The sequence below is a fragment of the Ahaetulla prasina genome, chromosome 3 (assembly GCF_028640845.1).
Source record: "Ahaetulla prasina isolate Xishuangbanna chromosome 3, ASM2864084v1, whole genome shotgun sequence".
Taxonomy (NCBI): domain Eukaryota; kingdom Metazoa; phylum Chordata; class Lepidosauria; order Squamata; family Colubridae; genus Ahaetulla; species Ahaetulla prasina.
In genome coordinates, this window is record NC_080541.1 from 145,476,289 (window position 1) to 145,492,529 (window position 16,241).

Consider the following 16,241-nt stretch of genomic DNA (forward strand, 5'->3'; position numbering starts at 1 on the left):
GCTGACACATGCACATACAAATGAAGAAGAATTGTTGATTCATTCAATCAATCGTTCTTTATAACATCAAGTCTTCACAGTGCTTTACAGCCCTCTCTAAGCGGTTTACAAAGTCAGTATATTGCCCACAACAATCTGGGTTACTGACCTTGGAAGGATGGGAGGTTGAATCAATGTTGAGCTGTTGAGAATCAAACTGCTGACACTCAGCAGAATTAGCCTGCAATACTGCATTCTAACCACTGCACCACCACGGCTCTTTCCAATGTTCTCTACTTATTCTCTCATCTGATCTATTTTCCCATCATCAACCTCAAACCAGACAGCCACTCATCCATGCAACAGGCCACTTATGCCTCCCCGCCCCAAGAGTAAACTATTTTAATAAAATGTGCAGATGCTAATGTATAGGCATGGTTGCCAATTTTAAAAAAATAAGTAATTGTCTAATCTCCTCTTAAAAGTATAAGTATATGTATATCATCATCATTTTAAGTGTTGTCTATCCACTGCAGGATGAAGGCCTATTCCACATATTTCCAAACTACATGGTCCTGAACTTTCTTTTGCCAATTGGGGCCGCAATATTGGCTGATATCGTCAATCCATCTTGTGTGTGTGTGTGTGTGTGTGCGCGCGCGTGTGTGTGTGGAAGGCATGCGCAGAAGGTAAAAAACATATTACATCCTAGGTAAAACCAGGAAGTAATGACACGCGGGTGGGCGGAGGTTCGTTCCTCCATCATTACCGGATCGCTGAACTACTGGCCACGATCACTACCGGATTGCGCGATCTGGTCTGATCCGGGAGCATTTTTATACTTATATAAAAATATAAGTGTATATAAAAGTATATATAGACCATCTCACCATACATGAAAAGATAACTTGCATGTTGCTCCTTTGGATATCCACAAAGTAATAGGGAAATGTAATGGCTTTTTGTTCATGGACAACTGCCATCATTTCTCACTATGAGCTTTTTAGCTTGGGATACTGGGAATCCATTTTTGAAATTGAGACTGTCTTTGAATAGTGGGCTATTTTCTGTAAATTAGGACAACTTGTGTTAGCCTCACCAGGCAGACTAGACAAGAAACACAACCTGGACTGCCTCTATTGTTATAGTAAGGTTACTTAACATAATCTTGCAAAACTAAAAACATTTATCCCCTTCTTTTCTTTTATTCTCCAGAAAACTACATTCGGAAATATTTTCCAGACCTTCTCCACTCTTGTGGGCAGATTATCTTTTACTTGCCAGTTGTATTTGAATTGGAAGATACCCTGCCACCCCTTTGAAGTAGCAAGGAGAAGAGACAAGAGCAGAAAAGGTTTCCAGATTGCTATTTATTTTTACAGGATGTTATAATAGAATCTTGAAAGTCTCTATCATGTCTTATATACAAAATAAAATTAAGATTTTTTTTGTTGTTGTTTCTTTCATGTGCTTTCTTCTTGTTCAGGATTTAGTAATCTTTTCTCAAACTCTTCAGCTGTTTGTTCATCTCTTTTCCAATTCTGGTGCCTCTATTCCGACATTTGCCCAATCAAGGTAGACTTGGTGAAATTCTAAGGCAGGAGTTCCCAGTCCCCAGTCCGTGGACCAGTACCCAGCCCCACTATGCCAGAAATCGGGCCGCGCAAACAAGCCCCATCTGTAGGATACAGGCAGCATGTGAAACTATCCCCCGCCAGTCCACAGAAAAACCTCTCTCCATGGAACTGGTCGCTGATGCCCAAAAGGTTGAGGGCCGCTATTTTAGGGCACTGACAGCTACTAATGGAATGCTGGCAGTGTGCCAATCTTGCTTCATAAATGAATGAATGAATACACACACACACACACATTCCCAAAAGATCCATGCTGGGTTTACAATATCAAGCATAAAGCATAAGTAAACATCACCCTGTATTTCTACCAACATATTCCTTGTTAAATTCTACTGGGATTATAAAATACTTATAAAATACTCTTGGGGATTAGTTTGCCTTCTGATAAGGATGATTTGTGATTGGCCATATATGCTTGGGCAGACATATTGCAAATAGGCATCCCATGCTTTCAAAATTTGTAAACGTACCTAAGCTGCATTCCAATATAGTAAAAATACCACCCAATAGGATTTTAAATAGATTTTTGTTTTTTTGATTTTTGTTTTTGTTTTTAATTAGAGTTACCATATTTCAACTTTAAGATATTCTGGAAAGGAAATGTTTATGTTAATATACTGCACAAAGTTTATTTATTTATTTTTATGCCTCTACAGCAGTATAACTGCAAATGGCTCATTAAATCATTCATAGCTTCTTTCGTCACTCCCACCAGAGCTAACAAGCCTGAGGCATTATTTCAAAATCAACAATCCCTGCCACATTGTTTTATTCATTTTGTTAGATTTATATCCTACCTTTCCTCCAGGAGCTCAAGGCAGCTTACATGGGAATTTCCTTCATTTTTATACCCACAACAGCAATTCTGTTAAGTAGGTTTGGGATGAAAGAGAATGATTCAGCCAAAATCACCCAGTGAGTTTCTATGTCTTAAGTGAACTTGAACCTGGATTTTCCTGGTCCGAAAGTTCTTAACCGCTATACCACACGGCTTCTCATAACACACTTAAATCTGTTTTGATTTGAGCTAACAGATATCTGACACTTACAGTGACGTTCAAGAAAAGGAAAAGGAAAAAGGGAATGGAAAAGGGAGAAAGGAATTGTAAGCGGCAACTTAGATGCCACACCCTCTGTCTTTCAGGGTTGATACTCAGGAAAGCAGCTTCCTTTTTTCCTTTGTCCTAAAATGTCCAAGATTGGAAACCTGAATATTTCAGAATATTTTTTTTCTTCTTATCAGAGGTGTAGATAGGACAAAAGGACATCATTTTCCAAGGATACCCAGACATGAAAACTTGCATAAAACTGAGCTTAATCCTATTTTCTCTCTATATTTATTACGATTATTTATGTCCAGTCTAGCAGGCTAACAGAGTAATCAAAACAGTTGTAAATAAAAACACAATAGATGCTCTTTTAAATCAAGCAGATGCTAATACCTCCAAAAATAGAAAAAGGAAAGGCCAGAATCCTTTATGTAAGGCATTTAGTGCAAGGAGGCTGTAGGATAGAGGAGAAACCAGATATGCTAGTTGTCATGTTCCCTTCTATCCTATTGATTTGACAGTTCATAAGTTCATTAAACCTCAACTTGCCATGTCATTTGAGCCATTAAAAAAAATAGACTGAAAAATGTCGCCAAAGCAAGATTAAAAACCACAGGTTGGGAAATAAAGAACAAAATGTTTGCTTACTGATATACAATTATTGCAATCTTGTGTACAATGAAGGAACTCAGCTTTCACCCAGATCCAAAGTTAATAATAATAATAATAATAATAATAATAATAATAATAATAATAATAATAATAATAATAATAATAATAGTTGTAATACTTACTGAACAGTTTTTATCTGCATTCCTTTTCCAGTGCTTTTTCTCTACTTTTTTTGCTGCAGTTGAATTCAAAGATGCATGAGTTTGTATACGAGGGTTGAGAGCTAAAATATTCTGCAGATATAAAAAAAAGAGATGTTTCCTTTTTTTAAAAGTGAAAAGCACAGAAAGAAACAATTAAATACTTCTGCTTACAAAACTTCAAAGCTCCCAGCTTCTATTTGTTTAAAAAGAAGAAATTTAGCAATGTAAAGTAGATGTTTGAATCAATTATATTAACATGATTTCCTATTAATCTATTAAACTATTAATGTTCCCTAGCCTTTCTTACACAAATGAGGGTTCTATTCGAGTAAAAATTAAGAATTATATTGCTTTGCCAGAGTAAAATTAGATCTCTGCTGTTATTCTTTTTAAATTTCCTCTCATAATTTAAATTTCACATACTTACAATATACCGTATATACTCGAGTATAAGCCGAGTTTTTCAGCACGTTTTTTGTGCTGAAAAACGTCCCCTCGGCTTATACTCGAGTATATACGGCTTATACTCGAGGTTTTTTTTTAAGCCCTCGGCTTATACTCGAGTATATCGGCTTATACTCAAGTTTTTTTCTTTTTTCACATTTTACGGACGGAAGCCCTGCGGTGCAGTGAGAGGCGGGCGGGGGCAGCCTTCTCAGCTGAGGGAGGGAGGCTTTCCCCAACCGGTAGGTGCCTCATTTCCCACCCTCGGCTTATACTCGAGTCCCCAGTTTACCCCAGTTTTTGGGGTAAAATTGGGGACCTCGGCTTATACTCGGATCGGCTTATATTCGAGTATATACGGTATGCATATTCTGAGAATGAAACACTGCCTATAACACTGCCTATAATTTGCCGATGACATCAATGTGTGGGTAATTGTTAGCACTTTAGAAGATAAGACTCAAGATTCAGGAAGACCTTTGACCGCTGGGCCCTATCGAACAAAATGCAATTCAGTGGCGAGAACAGTAAGGTCCTGCACTTGGGCAAGAAAACAAAATGCACAATAGATACCTGGCCCAATAGTAGTGGCTATGAGACAAATTTAGGTGTTCTACTAGACCACCACTTAAGTATGAGCCAGCAGTGTGCTACAGCTGCCAAAAATGCCAGTGCGCTCCTAGGCTGCATCTCGTCTGGATTACTGCAATGCTCTCTACATGGGGCTCCCCTTGAGGGGCACCCGGAGGCTTCAGTTAGTTCAGAATGCGGCTGCACGGGTGATAGAGGGAGCCCCTCGTGGCTCCCATGTGACACCTCTCCTGCGCAGACTGCACTGGCTACCTGTGGCCTTCCGGGTGCGCTTCGTTTTGGTAACTATCTTTAAAGTGCTCCATGGCATAGGGCCGGGCTATTTACGGGACCGCCTGCTGCTACCGAATACCTCTCACCGACCCGTGCGCTCTCACAGAGAGGGACTCCTTAGGGTGCCGTCGGCCAGGCAGTGCCGTTTGGCGACACCCAGGGGAAGGGCCTTCTCTGTGGGGGCTCCCACCCTCTGGAACGAATTCCCCCCAGGACTTCGCCAACTTCCGGACCTCCGAACCTTCCGCCGTGAGCTTAAAACACATCTATTCATCTGCGCAGGACTGGATTAGATTTTAAATTTATATTGGTTTTAATGGGTTTTATTATTTATATTGCTCTTTTTAAAAATTTGGCTATGTAGAATAAGTTTTTTAATTGTTATTTTATTTTGTATTTATATGTACCTTTTTATTTGCCTGTGAACCACCCTGAGTCCCTAGGGAGATAGGGCGGTATACAAATGTGATAAAATAAATAAAATAAATAAGGGATAGTATCAAGATCACGTGCAGTGATAATACTGCTTTATACTGCACTAGCGAGGTCACATTTGGAATACTGCATCCAGTTCTGGTCAACATGATACAAAAAAAGATGCTGAGATCCTAGAATGAGTACGGAGAAGAGCAACAAGGAGATTAAGGAGTCTGGAGGCTAAACTGTACAAGGAACAGTTAAGGGAACTAGGTTTGTCTGGTCTAACAAAGAGAAGATTAAGGGTGAGCAGTCTTCCAATACTTAAGGGCTATCACAGAAAATATTCTCCAAAGCACCTGAGAGCAGGACTAGAAGTAATGAATGGAACTCATTAAAGAGAGATCCAACTTGGAACTAAGGAGAAATTTCCTGATAGAAGAAACAATCAATCAGCACAATGGCTTGCTTCCTGAAGTTGCGTGTATTCCATCAGGGGAGAATTTCAAAAAGTGATTAGACAACCATATGTGCAGAATGATATAAGGTATCCTGCTCGAGCAGAGGGTTGGAGTAGAAGATCTCCAAGGTTCCTTCCAACCCCATGATTCTACTTTCAACACCAGTTTTAAAACACTGTTTTACAGGCTCTGTCCTGTACCTCTCTCATTAAGGTAGACAGTACAGTTGAAAGTTATCAAAATGCTGTACAATAGTTTCCTTTTATTTAAAGGGCCTTTTGCAACCCAGAATAGAGGAGTGTGCCGCTGGAAATACTTATTAAATATCAGCCTACTCAGTAGGATGCCCTGCAGTGTGGGAACATGCCAATTTTAGTTCAATATTCTGAACATGTTGGAAAAGAATGTTCCAATGCTTTTGGAACATTGTTTTGTTGTTGTTGATTTGATATATTTGTTGTTTGGTTGGTCAACTGACTGACAGATTATTTGCCTTCAAGTCAATGTCAACTCTTCGTGACCATGTAGATTTTCTCCAGGAGGATCTGTCCTCAGATATTCCAATGTTGTATATTTTAATTTTGTGTGTTTTAATGTAATTTATATACTTTTTATATTCTGATAGTGTACTGTGCACCACCCAGAGTATCTTTTTGAGGAGATGGGCAATCTAGAAATGCTAAATATAAACAAATGAAATAAATAAATATATATATATTATAGTGTTATCTGCACCTAGTTTTGATACTCATCCACAACCAAAGAAGCTGACCAGAGCTTGATAGGGAGAAATCTAGTTCCACCCATCAAGATGATGATGATGATGATGATTTGTTGTATACCTGTTTAGACTGGATTTGGCACTTTTATCCACTTATCAAGCTATTATAATTATGGTTCATTGCACAGTCAGCCAGAAGTTCAGTCTGGATTTGGCATTTTTGTCCACCTATCAAGTCCTTCCCAAGAACTGAGATAGCCAGATGTGGATGTTTTTGGTGTTAAAGGTATTGTCATAGGATGTAAGCTTTTCTGAATAAAGCTGCCTTTTGCAATTGACTTATGGTGATTTTGTCAATGCCACTGTAACCTTTGTTTTTATTTTTTCTAAAATCCAAATGATCTTTATATACAGTAAGCCTAGCTACTGTTATCATTTATGTTTCCTTTCTATTACATCTAAAACTTAGATGTAAAATCTCTTAGTTATGTTACAGGATTTATAATATTGCTAAAGCTTTTGACTGGTTCTTTGTATTATAACATACTTTGTATAAATTTGTTCATTTATATTACCCAAAATGCCAGCTGTGTATCCTAAAATTCCATAAAGTCATATGCAATCTTATTAAAAAAATTAAAATATTCTTTAAAAAACTGACCTTGTAATACATTTAATGTAAAGGAGGAGGAGGAGGGGGAGGAGGAGGAGGAGGAGGAAAGGGGGGGAAAGTCCTTGGCAGAACATTATGACATTCCCAGTCTTTTTAAGCTCTGGATTTTGGAATAAGTATTTCATAATGTTTTCATTTTAAATCTTGAATTGCTCTAGGTATCATTCAAGGAGAAGAATATGGTAGTTTTGTCCAAACCCAGTACCTGGAAAATAAAATTCTGTTTAAGATTGCGAATATTACTCACTTGCAACAGGAAATGATTTCAGAAAAAGGACAACATGAAAATTGTAGCTGGCAGTGGCTTACAGAACAATCCTTCCCCAAAATGAGAATTTTCATTTTCCAAACCTACAGTAAGTTCTTATCCTTGTATTGAAAAGATAATGTTTGCAAGCATGAGAGTAATCCCTTGCTAAACCTCATAACCAAACAAAATGGGTTCATCAAGCTTACCTATTCTTTTTCTTATACCTCGAAGAGCAAAACTTAAAATACACAAATTTAGGTACCACTGCCTTGCAGTTCTATTTCTTTTTCTTGCTCCAATACATTGGACACATTTGTAAATGTCCTTTTACATAAAGCAACGTTTAGAAGTTATTTAGGGTGGGCAGCACTGGTTAGGAGAAGGCAATCTGTATCCTTCACAAATTAGCTTTTGTGCTAGAAGCTAAGTAAATAGAAAACAAATTATACCAGAATAAACTATTTGTCCATCTAATCTAATCTTTTCCAATAGTTGATAAGGTAGCACTTGTCCAGATGATAAGAATTTCAACCTCCCTCAACCCCAATCAGCAAGACAGGTTGAGGGTTAAAAAAAATCCAGGTGATGCAAAAACTAATTACTTTTGATCTACCCTAATGACCATCCAAGAGTCCTTTCTTGCTGGAAGAACAGGAGATGACACTGTGTCTCAGTGTGAAATACCACTGTGCTCATCATCTTGAATTGAGGTGGCAGATAACTCACATAAATAAATAAATCTTCATCATAAATTAGCGTGGGAGAGAAGTTAATAAAAAAGGGGGAAAAAGCAATCTTACAAGATGTAAGATAAACATGACAAAACATACAGCACATTTTATTTCAAGAAAGAGAAACTGCCTCCTACGGTAACAGGCACAGATTCACATGTTCATCACATCAAACAAACATGGCTTTCATATGTCTATGAAAACATTCTGTAAGTGGTTTACTAAATGTGAAGATACAAAATGCTTAAAACAAAACCTAAGGGCATGAGCCTGACACACTGCAGTGATAGTATCTGACAGAGCACCTTAGCTCATTATAAATAATTGCTTTCATAAAGTGTATCTGAATTCTGAAACTGCATATTAAAAGCTGGATGGTGGAGGAAGGAGAAAACTACGAGAGAGAATGGTATTCATTTGTTAAGGAAATACTGCTCACTCATCTGCTCCAGACATTACCTCCATATTGTGGCTTCCAAAATATCTTCATAAAAACAGTTTCCATTCATTGCTGTTTGTTCCCAATACACTGCAGTACATAATACCATTCTAATGCATTCTCCAAAAAAAAAATATTTGTTTTCCTTAATTTTATGAACTACTTGCAATGCCTTTCAATGTTATTTTCACTTGATTAAAAAAAAGTCACTCAACTTTAGAGTTCTAATGGCACCATTCTTCCTGGCCCAAACCAGCCTTATTATATAAGGAGATGATCAGAAATGGCCAAAGGCACAAGTGAAGCCTATGACTCCAAGTTATTAAAATTCAGTCCAGTGTTTGGCAGGAATCACTGGAATGTTACCATGTTGTATTAGAAGTGCAAAGTGAAGGAAGAGCCTTTGCAAGTGAAGGGGGAAAACACAGAGATGAGGTGGCTGTTGGAGGTATGCGTGAATTCCGATTTAGTTCAAAACATCCATGCCCTTTAAATAAAATATATCAAATGCAGAAACAGATCAGTTCAAAGCTATTGCCCCATTAACTCTTCCTTGCATTCAAGTCTTCCCACCTCAGACAAAATCTATAATTGAATTATACCAGTACAAATGGAATAGATGTATTTTTCTCCCCAAGATCTTTCTCAATATTCCTGAAGCCATTTTGGTCAAAACTTTTATTCCATCCTTTCATTGCTTTGTTGTTTTTTTTAATTTAACTTATTTAGTTTTCACATTCTTTGAACCACCCATCTCCCTCAGGGGCGTTCTGTATCGCTACAGAATGTATTTTAAAACTACTGTGTCTGTGATGGTAATCTTGCATATTTATTTCGGCTTTTTTTTTTTAAGTATAGAGTATTTCAAAAAGGTAAGATCAATGAGATCAATATTGTCTGCTTTTCTTTTCTTTGGACTACATCTAAGAGTCCCACTGTTATGATACCTATACTGCCACGAGCCTAAGAATTTTATCACGAAAAAAGTTATGTATATTTATTCAATCCCAGAAGGACTTCTGTAATCTTAAATCAGTTATTGAAAAGTTAGTAGTCTACAGATTTCATTTACAGGACAAGTCAATGTTAAAGTTTAATCAGCATTAGCTATACTGAAATGTTTGGTGGGGTTTGGGATTTGTGGGGGTGAGGGGTGCTCAGTACTGCAACTGAGTCTGCAAACTTGGCTCTTTTAAGACTTGTGGACTTCAACTCCCAGAGTTCCTCAGCCAGCATACTTCTTAAAAAAGCTTTCCATTGTTATAGCAAAACCCCTAAGCATAATCTTTGAAAAATCTTTCAGGACCAGCTCCCTTCCCAAACTATGGTCACTAGCCATAGTCATCCCGTCTTCAAAAAAGGAGACCCCAGCCTAGTTGAAAACTACAGACCAATTTCTTTATGCTGCATCACCTGCAAAGTAATGGAATAAATCATCAACCAATCCATCACCCTCCACCTTGAAACAAACAACCTACTCTCTAATAAACAATTTGGGTTCAGAAAAAAATTATCATGTAACTTACAACTTCTTCACTGCAAAAACATATGGACTACAAATCTTGACCAGAGCAAAACAATAGATGCAATCTACATAGACTTCTGTAAAGCTTTTGACTCAGTGGTACATGACAAACTTCTCCTAAAATTTAAATCCTACGGCATCTCAGGACCCCTCCAAAATTGGATAACAGAGTTCCTGTCAAACAGACAACAAATGGTCAAAATAGGCAGTGCCCTATCAAATCCCGCTCCTGTCAATAGCGGTGTCCCCCAAAGCAGCATTCTAGGACCAACACTCTTCATATTATACATTAACGACCTCTGTGATACATTATAAGTAATTGTGTTCTCTTCACTGATGATATTAAACTATTTAACACTACCAACAATGCGGCTACCCTTCAAAAAGACCTTGACTTTGTGTCGGAATGGTCAAAAATTTGGCAACTCCAAATCTCAACCAGCAAATGCTCTGTCTTACACATTGGAAAAAAGAATAAGAACACTAAACACAAGCTTGATGGACATTGCCTTGTAGATGACCCTCACCCCGTCAAAGACCTTGGAGTTTTCATATCAAACGATCTAAGTGCCAAAGCCCACAGCAACTACGTCGCCAAAAAGGCTTTAAGAGTTGTAAACTTAATCTTGTGTAGCTTCTTCTCCAGAAAGATTACACTGCTAACCAGAGCATACAAAACATTTGCTAGACCAATTCTCGAATACAGCTCGCCTGTCTGGAACCCACACCTCATTTCAGACATTAATACAATTGAGCGTGTCCAGAAATATTTTACAAAAAGTGTTCTCCACTCCTCTGATCACAACAAAATACCTTATGCCACCAGACTTGAAATCCTGGGTTTAGAAAATTTAGAACTCAGCCGCCTTCGGCATAACCTGAGTATAACTCATAAAATCATCTGCTACAATGTCCTTCCTGTTGAAGACTACTTCAGCTTCAATCACAACAATACACGAGCACACAATAGATTTAAGCTTAATGTGAACCACTCCAATCTTGATTGCAGAAAATATGACTTCAGTAACAGAGTTGTTAATGTCTGGAATGCACTACCTGACTCTGAGGTCTCTTCCCAAAATCCCCAAAGCTTTAACCAAAGACTATCTACTATTGACCTCACCCCATTCCTAAGAGGTCTGTAAGGGGCGTGCATAAGAGCACCAACGTGCCTACCGTTCCTGTCCTATTGTTTCCTTTGATTGTATCCAATCTGTTTGGTTATTTCATGCTTATACTTATATAAGCATGAAATATAAAAATATTTACAGATCCCGCACATCCTGGACATAAATTTTTTCAACTCCTACCATCAAAACGACGCTATAGAGCACTGAACACCAGAACAACTAGACACAAGAACAGTTTTTTCCCGAAGGCCATCACTCTGCTAAACAAATAATTCCCTCAACAATGTCAAACTATTTACTAAATCTACACTACTATTAATCTTCTCATCGTTTTCATCACCAATCTCTTTCCACTTATGACTGTATGACTGTAACTTTTTGTTGCTATCATTAAGGATTAAATTGCAACCTGTGACCATCGTTTGTGTTGTTAATGTTGTACCTTTGATGAAGGTTTTTTTTCCTTTTTCTTTTATGTACACTGAGAGCATATGTACCAAAACAAATTCCTTGTGTGTCCAATCACACTTGGCCAATAAATTCTATTCTGTTCTGTTCTGTTCTGTTCTGTTCTGTTCTGTTCTGTTCTATTCTATTCTAGTCTATTCTAGTCTAGTCTAGTCTAGTCTAGTCTAGTCTAGTCTAGTCTATATACTGTTGTGTTTGACAAATAAATAGATAAAATAATAATAATAATAATAATAATAATAATAATAATAATAATAATAATAATAATAATAATAATAATAATAATAATAATAGAGCCAAGTTTGCAGACCCCTGGCCTAGATAGAAGGTGAATTTTAAATATAATATACTAAATCATGTCCATATACACAACCACAAACAAAACTCTTTTGTTAATGGAAACCACATAGAAGTTATTTTCTCTGGTTTTACAATATTATTTTGAATTCCATTTCTCCCTTTACTTTATCATGTTTTTCCACTCCCTACTTAAGTAAATATGGCTGAAGGTTAGACAAAAAATAAACATGCCGCTTGCTTTTAATAGTTAAATTTTAATCAAAATGCCAAATGAAAATGTTAGGGCCTTGCAACTTTATAAAATAAACATAAGTGAAAATAAAGCAATTTTAAAACTACCTTTTTAATAGAAAGGATGAGCTTGCTTCATTCTGAATCCTTCCTAGAAGCTAGGTTTTTATTCTTTCAGACAATCGTTCACCTTTCTCATTCATCCCCCATTTATGTTTTACAGATATTTCTTCTTTCCAGCAACAACTATAGAAAATCCTGACTTTGCTACCAGCTTGTTCAGGCAGAACAAGAACAAATTCTGACAGTGATTGAGTTTGCACACCCAAAGTGGGACCCCTGACAGAGCATATCCTGAGTTGTACTTGGACAAGCAAGCTGCCATCTTCTCCAAGAAGAGTAGGAGCAGATTCTGACAGCCATCCATGTTTTTGGTTTAAGACTTCAGGTCTGTGCATCTATAGCCAGAGCCCTGTTACAATGCTGCTCCAGACTTCCCTCTCTACTCTATTTGCTGACAGCCAGTTCCTCCAGCCAGAGAAGGAATAAATTCTGGCAATAATCCAGCTGTCAATGTGCAAGCCATGAAATTTGTACATTGAAAGCAGAGCCCAGTCAGACCTCACTAGAGTCCAGTCTTTGCTTAGATAAGCCATCTGTCAGCTTGACCAGGAAGAGTAGCGATAAGTTCCGGCAACCATCCTGCTTTGCATGTGGAAGTCTCCCACCAAATTGGGACATTCTCCCCTCCTCTAATTAAATTATGACCTTCTGTTGGCCCCAAACCACTTGAAAACCTCTGGGTTATGCTATAATAAATATATTTGATATCTGGGTGCCACGTTTCTTAATATATAAAAAGTGTAGTTTGCACCAGCTGTTAAAACATTAATTACTCCTTAATTATCTTAGTTTTCTGAATTTTACAATGCAGTCCCTCAATCCAAATAATACACTAAACTGGATAAATCCTTAAACATGCTCCCCAAATGTTCCAATGTATGAATGTGGTAAACTTTTTTACATCCTAAATACAGATTATTTTAATGCCCTAAATAAAGATTTTCATATGTTCTCCTTTCAACATTTAAATTTGGAAATTGGAGGACTTAAAAAAGAAAAAAAAATGCATTTCCAACTTGGCATTCTTTAGAATTAGACTTTGTTCAAGGATCTTTGGGTAAGATCACTCTCAAAGTACCACATAGGTATCCTCATTTGGAAACTGCCTCATTTAGCAAACGATCACATTAATGACAGTCATAAAAAAGCAACTTTATAACCGATCTTCTCATTTATGACCTTCACAGGTCTGTAAAGCTAAAGTAAAATCATAAGCACAGTTGCTCTTTCACTTAGTGACCCACTTAACAACCATGTTGCCAGTACCATTTGTGGTTGCTAAATGACGATTAACTGGATTACTTTAAACTTATTTGATATACTGGGCCTATCTTGTCTGGGAACGATTCTCCTTTCAGATAATTGGAGTCTTATGTATATCTCATAAACTCCTATCTTATGTATGTATTAGTAGGGATAAATTATATTGAAAGTAGAAAATAAATGTTTCTCAATGGAAATGTCAAGGTTCCAGAAAAACCTCTTCTGCATAAAAAAAACTCAGAAGCCATTGTCTTTCAGAGTTTTATTTATTTATTTATTTATTTTATTAGATTTTATACCGCCCTTCTCCCGAGTTCTTTACTAGCATGAGGAAACTGGCACACGATGAGTGAAATTCCAAAACTGAACTTCCGGATCCTTTTCCCAGTTATACAAACCCCAAGAGTCCCACCCCCCCTAACCCCTTTGCTGGTCACATGGTCCCACGTTCTCCCAGTTCATTCGAATATCTTCTCGCCACTCCTCCTGCAGATGTGAACACCATCCAACCTTGACCGCTTGAAGAATGTTACCATACCCCTCAACCCCCCTTCTTCCCCTCAGGGGAAAAAATGTGGCAGCGTCTGGAACCCTAAAGTCTAGTATGGTTTCCAGGCCTGACAGGAAATATGTAGCATGCTCTTAATTTTCATACAGAAACATTTATATATATAGAATTGGGACACCTCCAAATTTTAGAAAAAAATTCATTTCTCTCAGAGATTTTCTGAATATCAACAGCATTAAATGGATTATTGTAAGCATTAAATGAATTAAGGGAGAAAACCCCCACATAAATATGTCTTCCCCATCTCTGTCTAATAAAATGTCCTTTTGAATGCTGGTTAAGATGTACACCGGTTGTAGCCCAACACATTTGGAGAGCAACTTTTTAGGACAGTCGCTGTTTATGCGAAAAAGCAATGTAAGAACACTAAACAAATCACAACACAAAGAATGGTTGAAGGCAGAAGTAAAAGGAACAAGAATGGTCCAAATCAGCAGTAAAAAAACTGAAGCTGTGTTCAATTTTTTACTTTTAATACTTCTTTTTCTTTCAGATCTGTGAGAATGTAATTTTTTTAAAATTCTCATCAAACTGTATGACACCTCAGAACACTCTCTGTGCAAAATGTCATAAGCAGCGAAGCACAGTCTCTACCACTAGGGAACAAAAAGACAAATTCCCTTGTTTCTCCAATATTCAGTAATTACAGGATATAATCTTTGAGAAATGTAGGGTCTCTCTCTCTCTCTCTCTCTTTGTGTGCGTGTGTATATGAGAGAGGGGGGGGGAATGAAAAATGCTTCTTGGCGAGAATAGATTTATTAGTGTAAATTATATGAGTCTTTATGAAAGAATCATACTAATTTAAGGTGTTTGTTTAAATGGTGTAAACTGTGAGTTATTATGAAAAAAATCATACTAATTTAAGATATTTTGTTTAAATATTCATGCAAGACCTTCATGCAAGAACCCCAGCAGAAAAGAAACAATTAAATATATTTTATTAAAGTGTTGGTTGGTTGGCTTGCATAAATTGAGACCAGCCCTTTGCTGAACTTGGTTTATCTCCAAAAAAGCTAAATGGTTTTGGAATTGGTCAGTATATGTGTAAGACTATGAAGAAATCCCAGGATTCTGGGATAGTCTGAGAAATTAAAAACAAAGTATTAGTGAATACAGCAACACCCTTCTGTATTTGTGCCAAGCAAAAGGCACATGCAGTCAACAAAAAATTGAGCTCAATACAGACTTAGCCTTTTACTTATTTCTTATTCAAAAATATTTTCACTTAGCCAAAATGATTTGGGTTATTATCTGAGCTGAAGTCTGTGAGGATGAAATCTATTTTCAAATATTATAAAATAAATACATTCCTCAAATAAAATTACAAGATGCGTTTCCTAGGCAGCATCCTGCAGATATTTTTAATTGGAACAAAAATAGAGTATCCTTCATTTTTCACAGCTGATAAATTTAATGGTGAGAGCCGGTTTAGTGTAATGGTTAAAGGCATCTGGCTAGTTACTGGGAGATCATCAGTTCAAGTTCTGCCTTGGGCACAAAGTGATCTGGGTGACTATGGGCCAGTCACTTTCTCTCATCCTTAGGAAGGAGGCAATGGCAAACCACTTTTGAAAAACCTTGCCAAGAAAACTGCAGGAACTTGTCTAAGAATCGAGTATGACTGAACAAAAGAAAGACAGAAAAAAAAAAGATTTAATTCATTTATATGTCTGAAAAAAAATAAAACCAAAAGAATTTCCAAAAAAGAGTTTAATAACAAATTAAATGTGTATAAAGTATTAGTTTACCAATATTTATCATTCATTGACAACTTTCACCTTTCTTTTCTTTTATTCATTCCTTTTAAAATAAACAGAAAAGTCCCTATGGAAGTCTTTTAAAAAGCATATAGTATACAAAACTATTTTTGCTTTTTCAAGAATTACAGAGAGATTGTTTTATACAACTTCACACACTCACCCTGTTTTGAAAGAAGCCTGTGTACCAATTCAGTCAAAGGTTTCCATTTATTATATTGCTTCCAGTAATATTTAATATTTATATACAGTTATCGTGCTTTCTACATTAGTACAGAGTTACCAGGGCATTTTGTTGCTCACCTGCCATAATGACAGAGGGAGAGGAGTTGATTACATGAAACCCCCATATGCTCTAAAAGCAGATGCGAAGAGATTACAATACTGCCAGCAGCA

General features: G+C 37.0%; 1 protein-coding gene across 2 annotated transcripts in view; it reads right to left on the reverse strand.

Annotated features, from left to right (window-relative positions):
• Positions 1–16,241, reverse strand: part of DPYD (dihydropyrimidine dehydrogenase) — a 684,632-nt gene that overhangs the window by 634,376 nt on the left and 34,015 nt on the right. For both annotated transcript variants that reach the window (XM_058176033.1, XM_058176032.1), the window contains exon 2: positions 3,457–3,567. In XM_058176033.1, coding sequence (XP_058032016.1) covers positions 3,457–3,476 — 20 coding nt within the window. In that variant the 5' untranslated portion in view covers positions 3,477–3,567. The remainder of the gene's footprint in view (positions 1–3,456; positions 3,568–16,241) is intronic.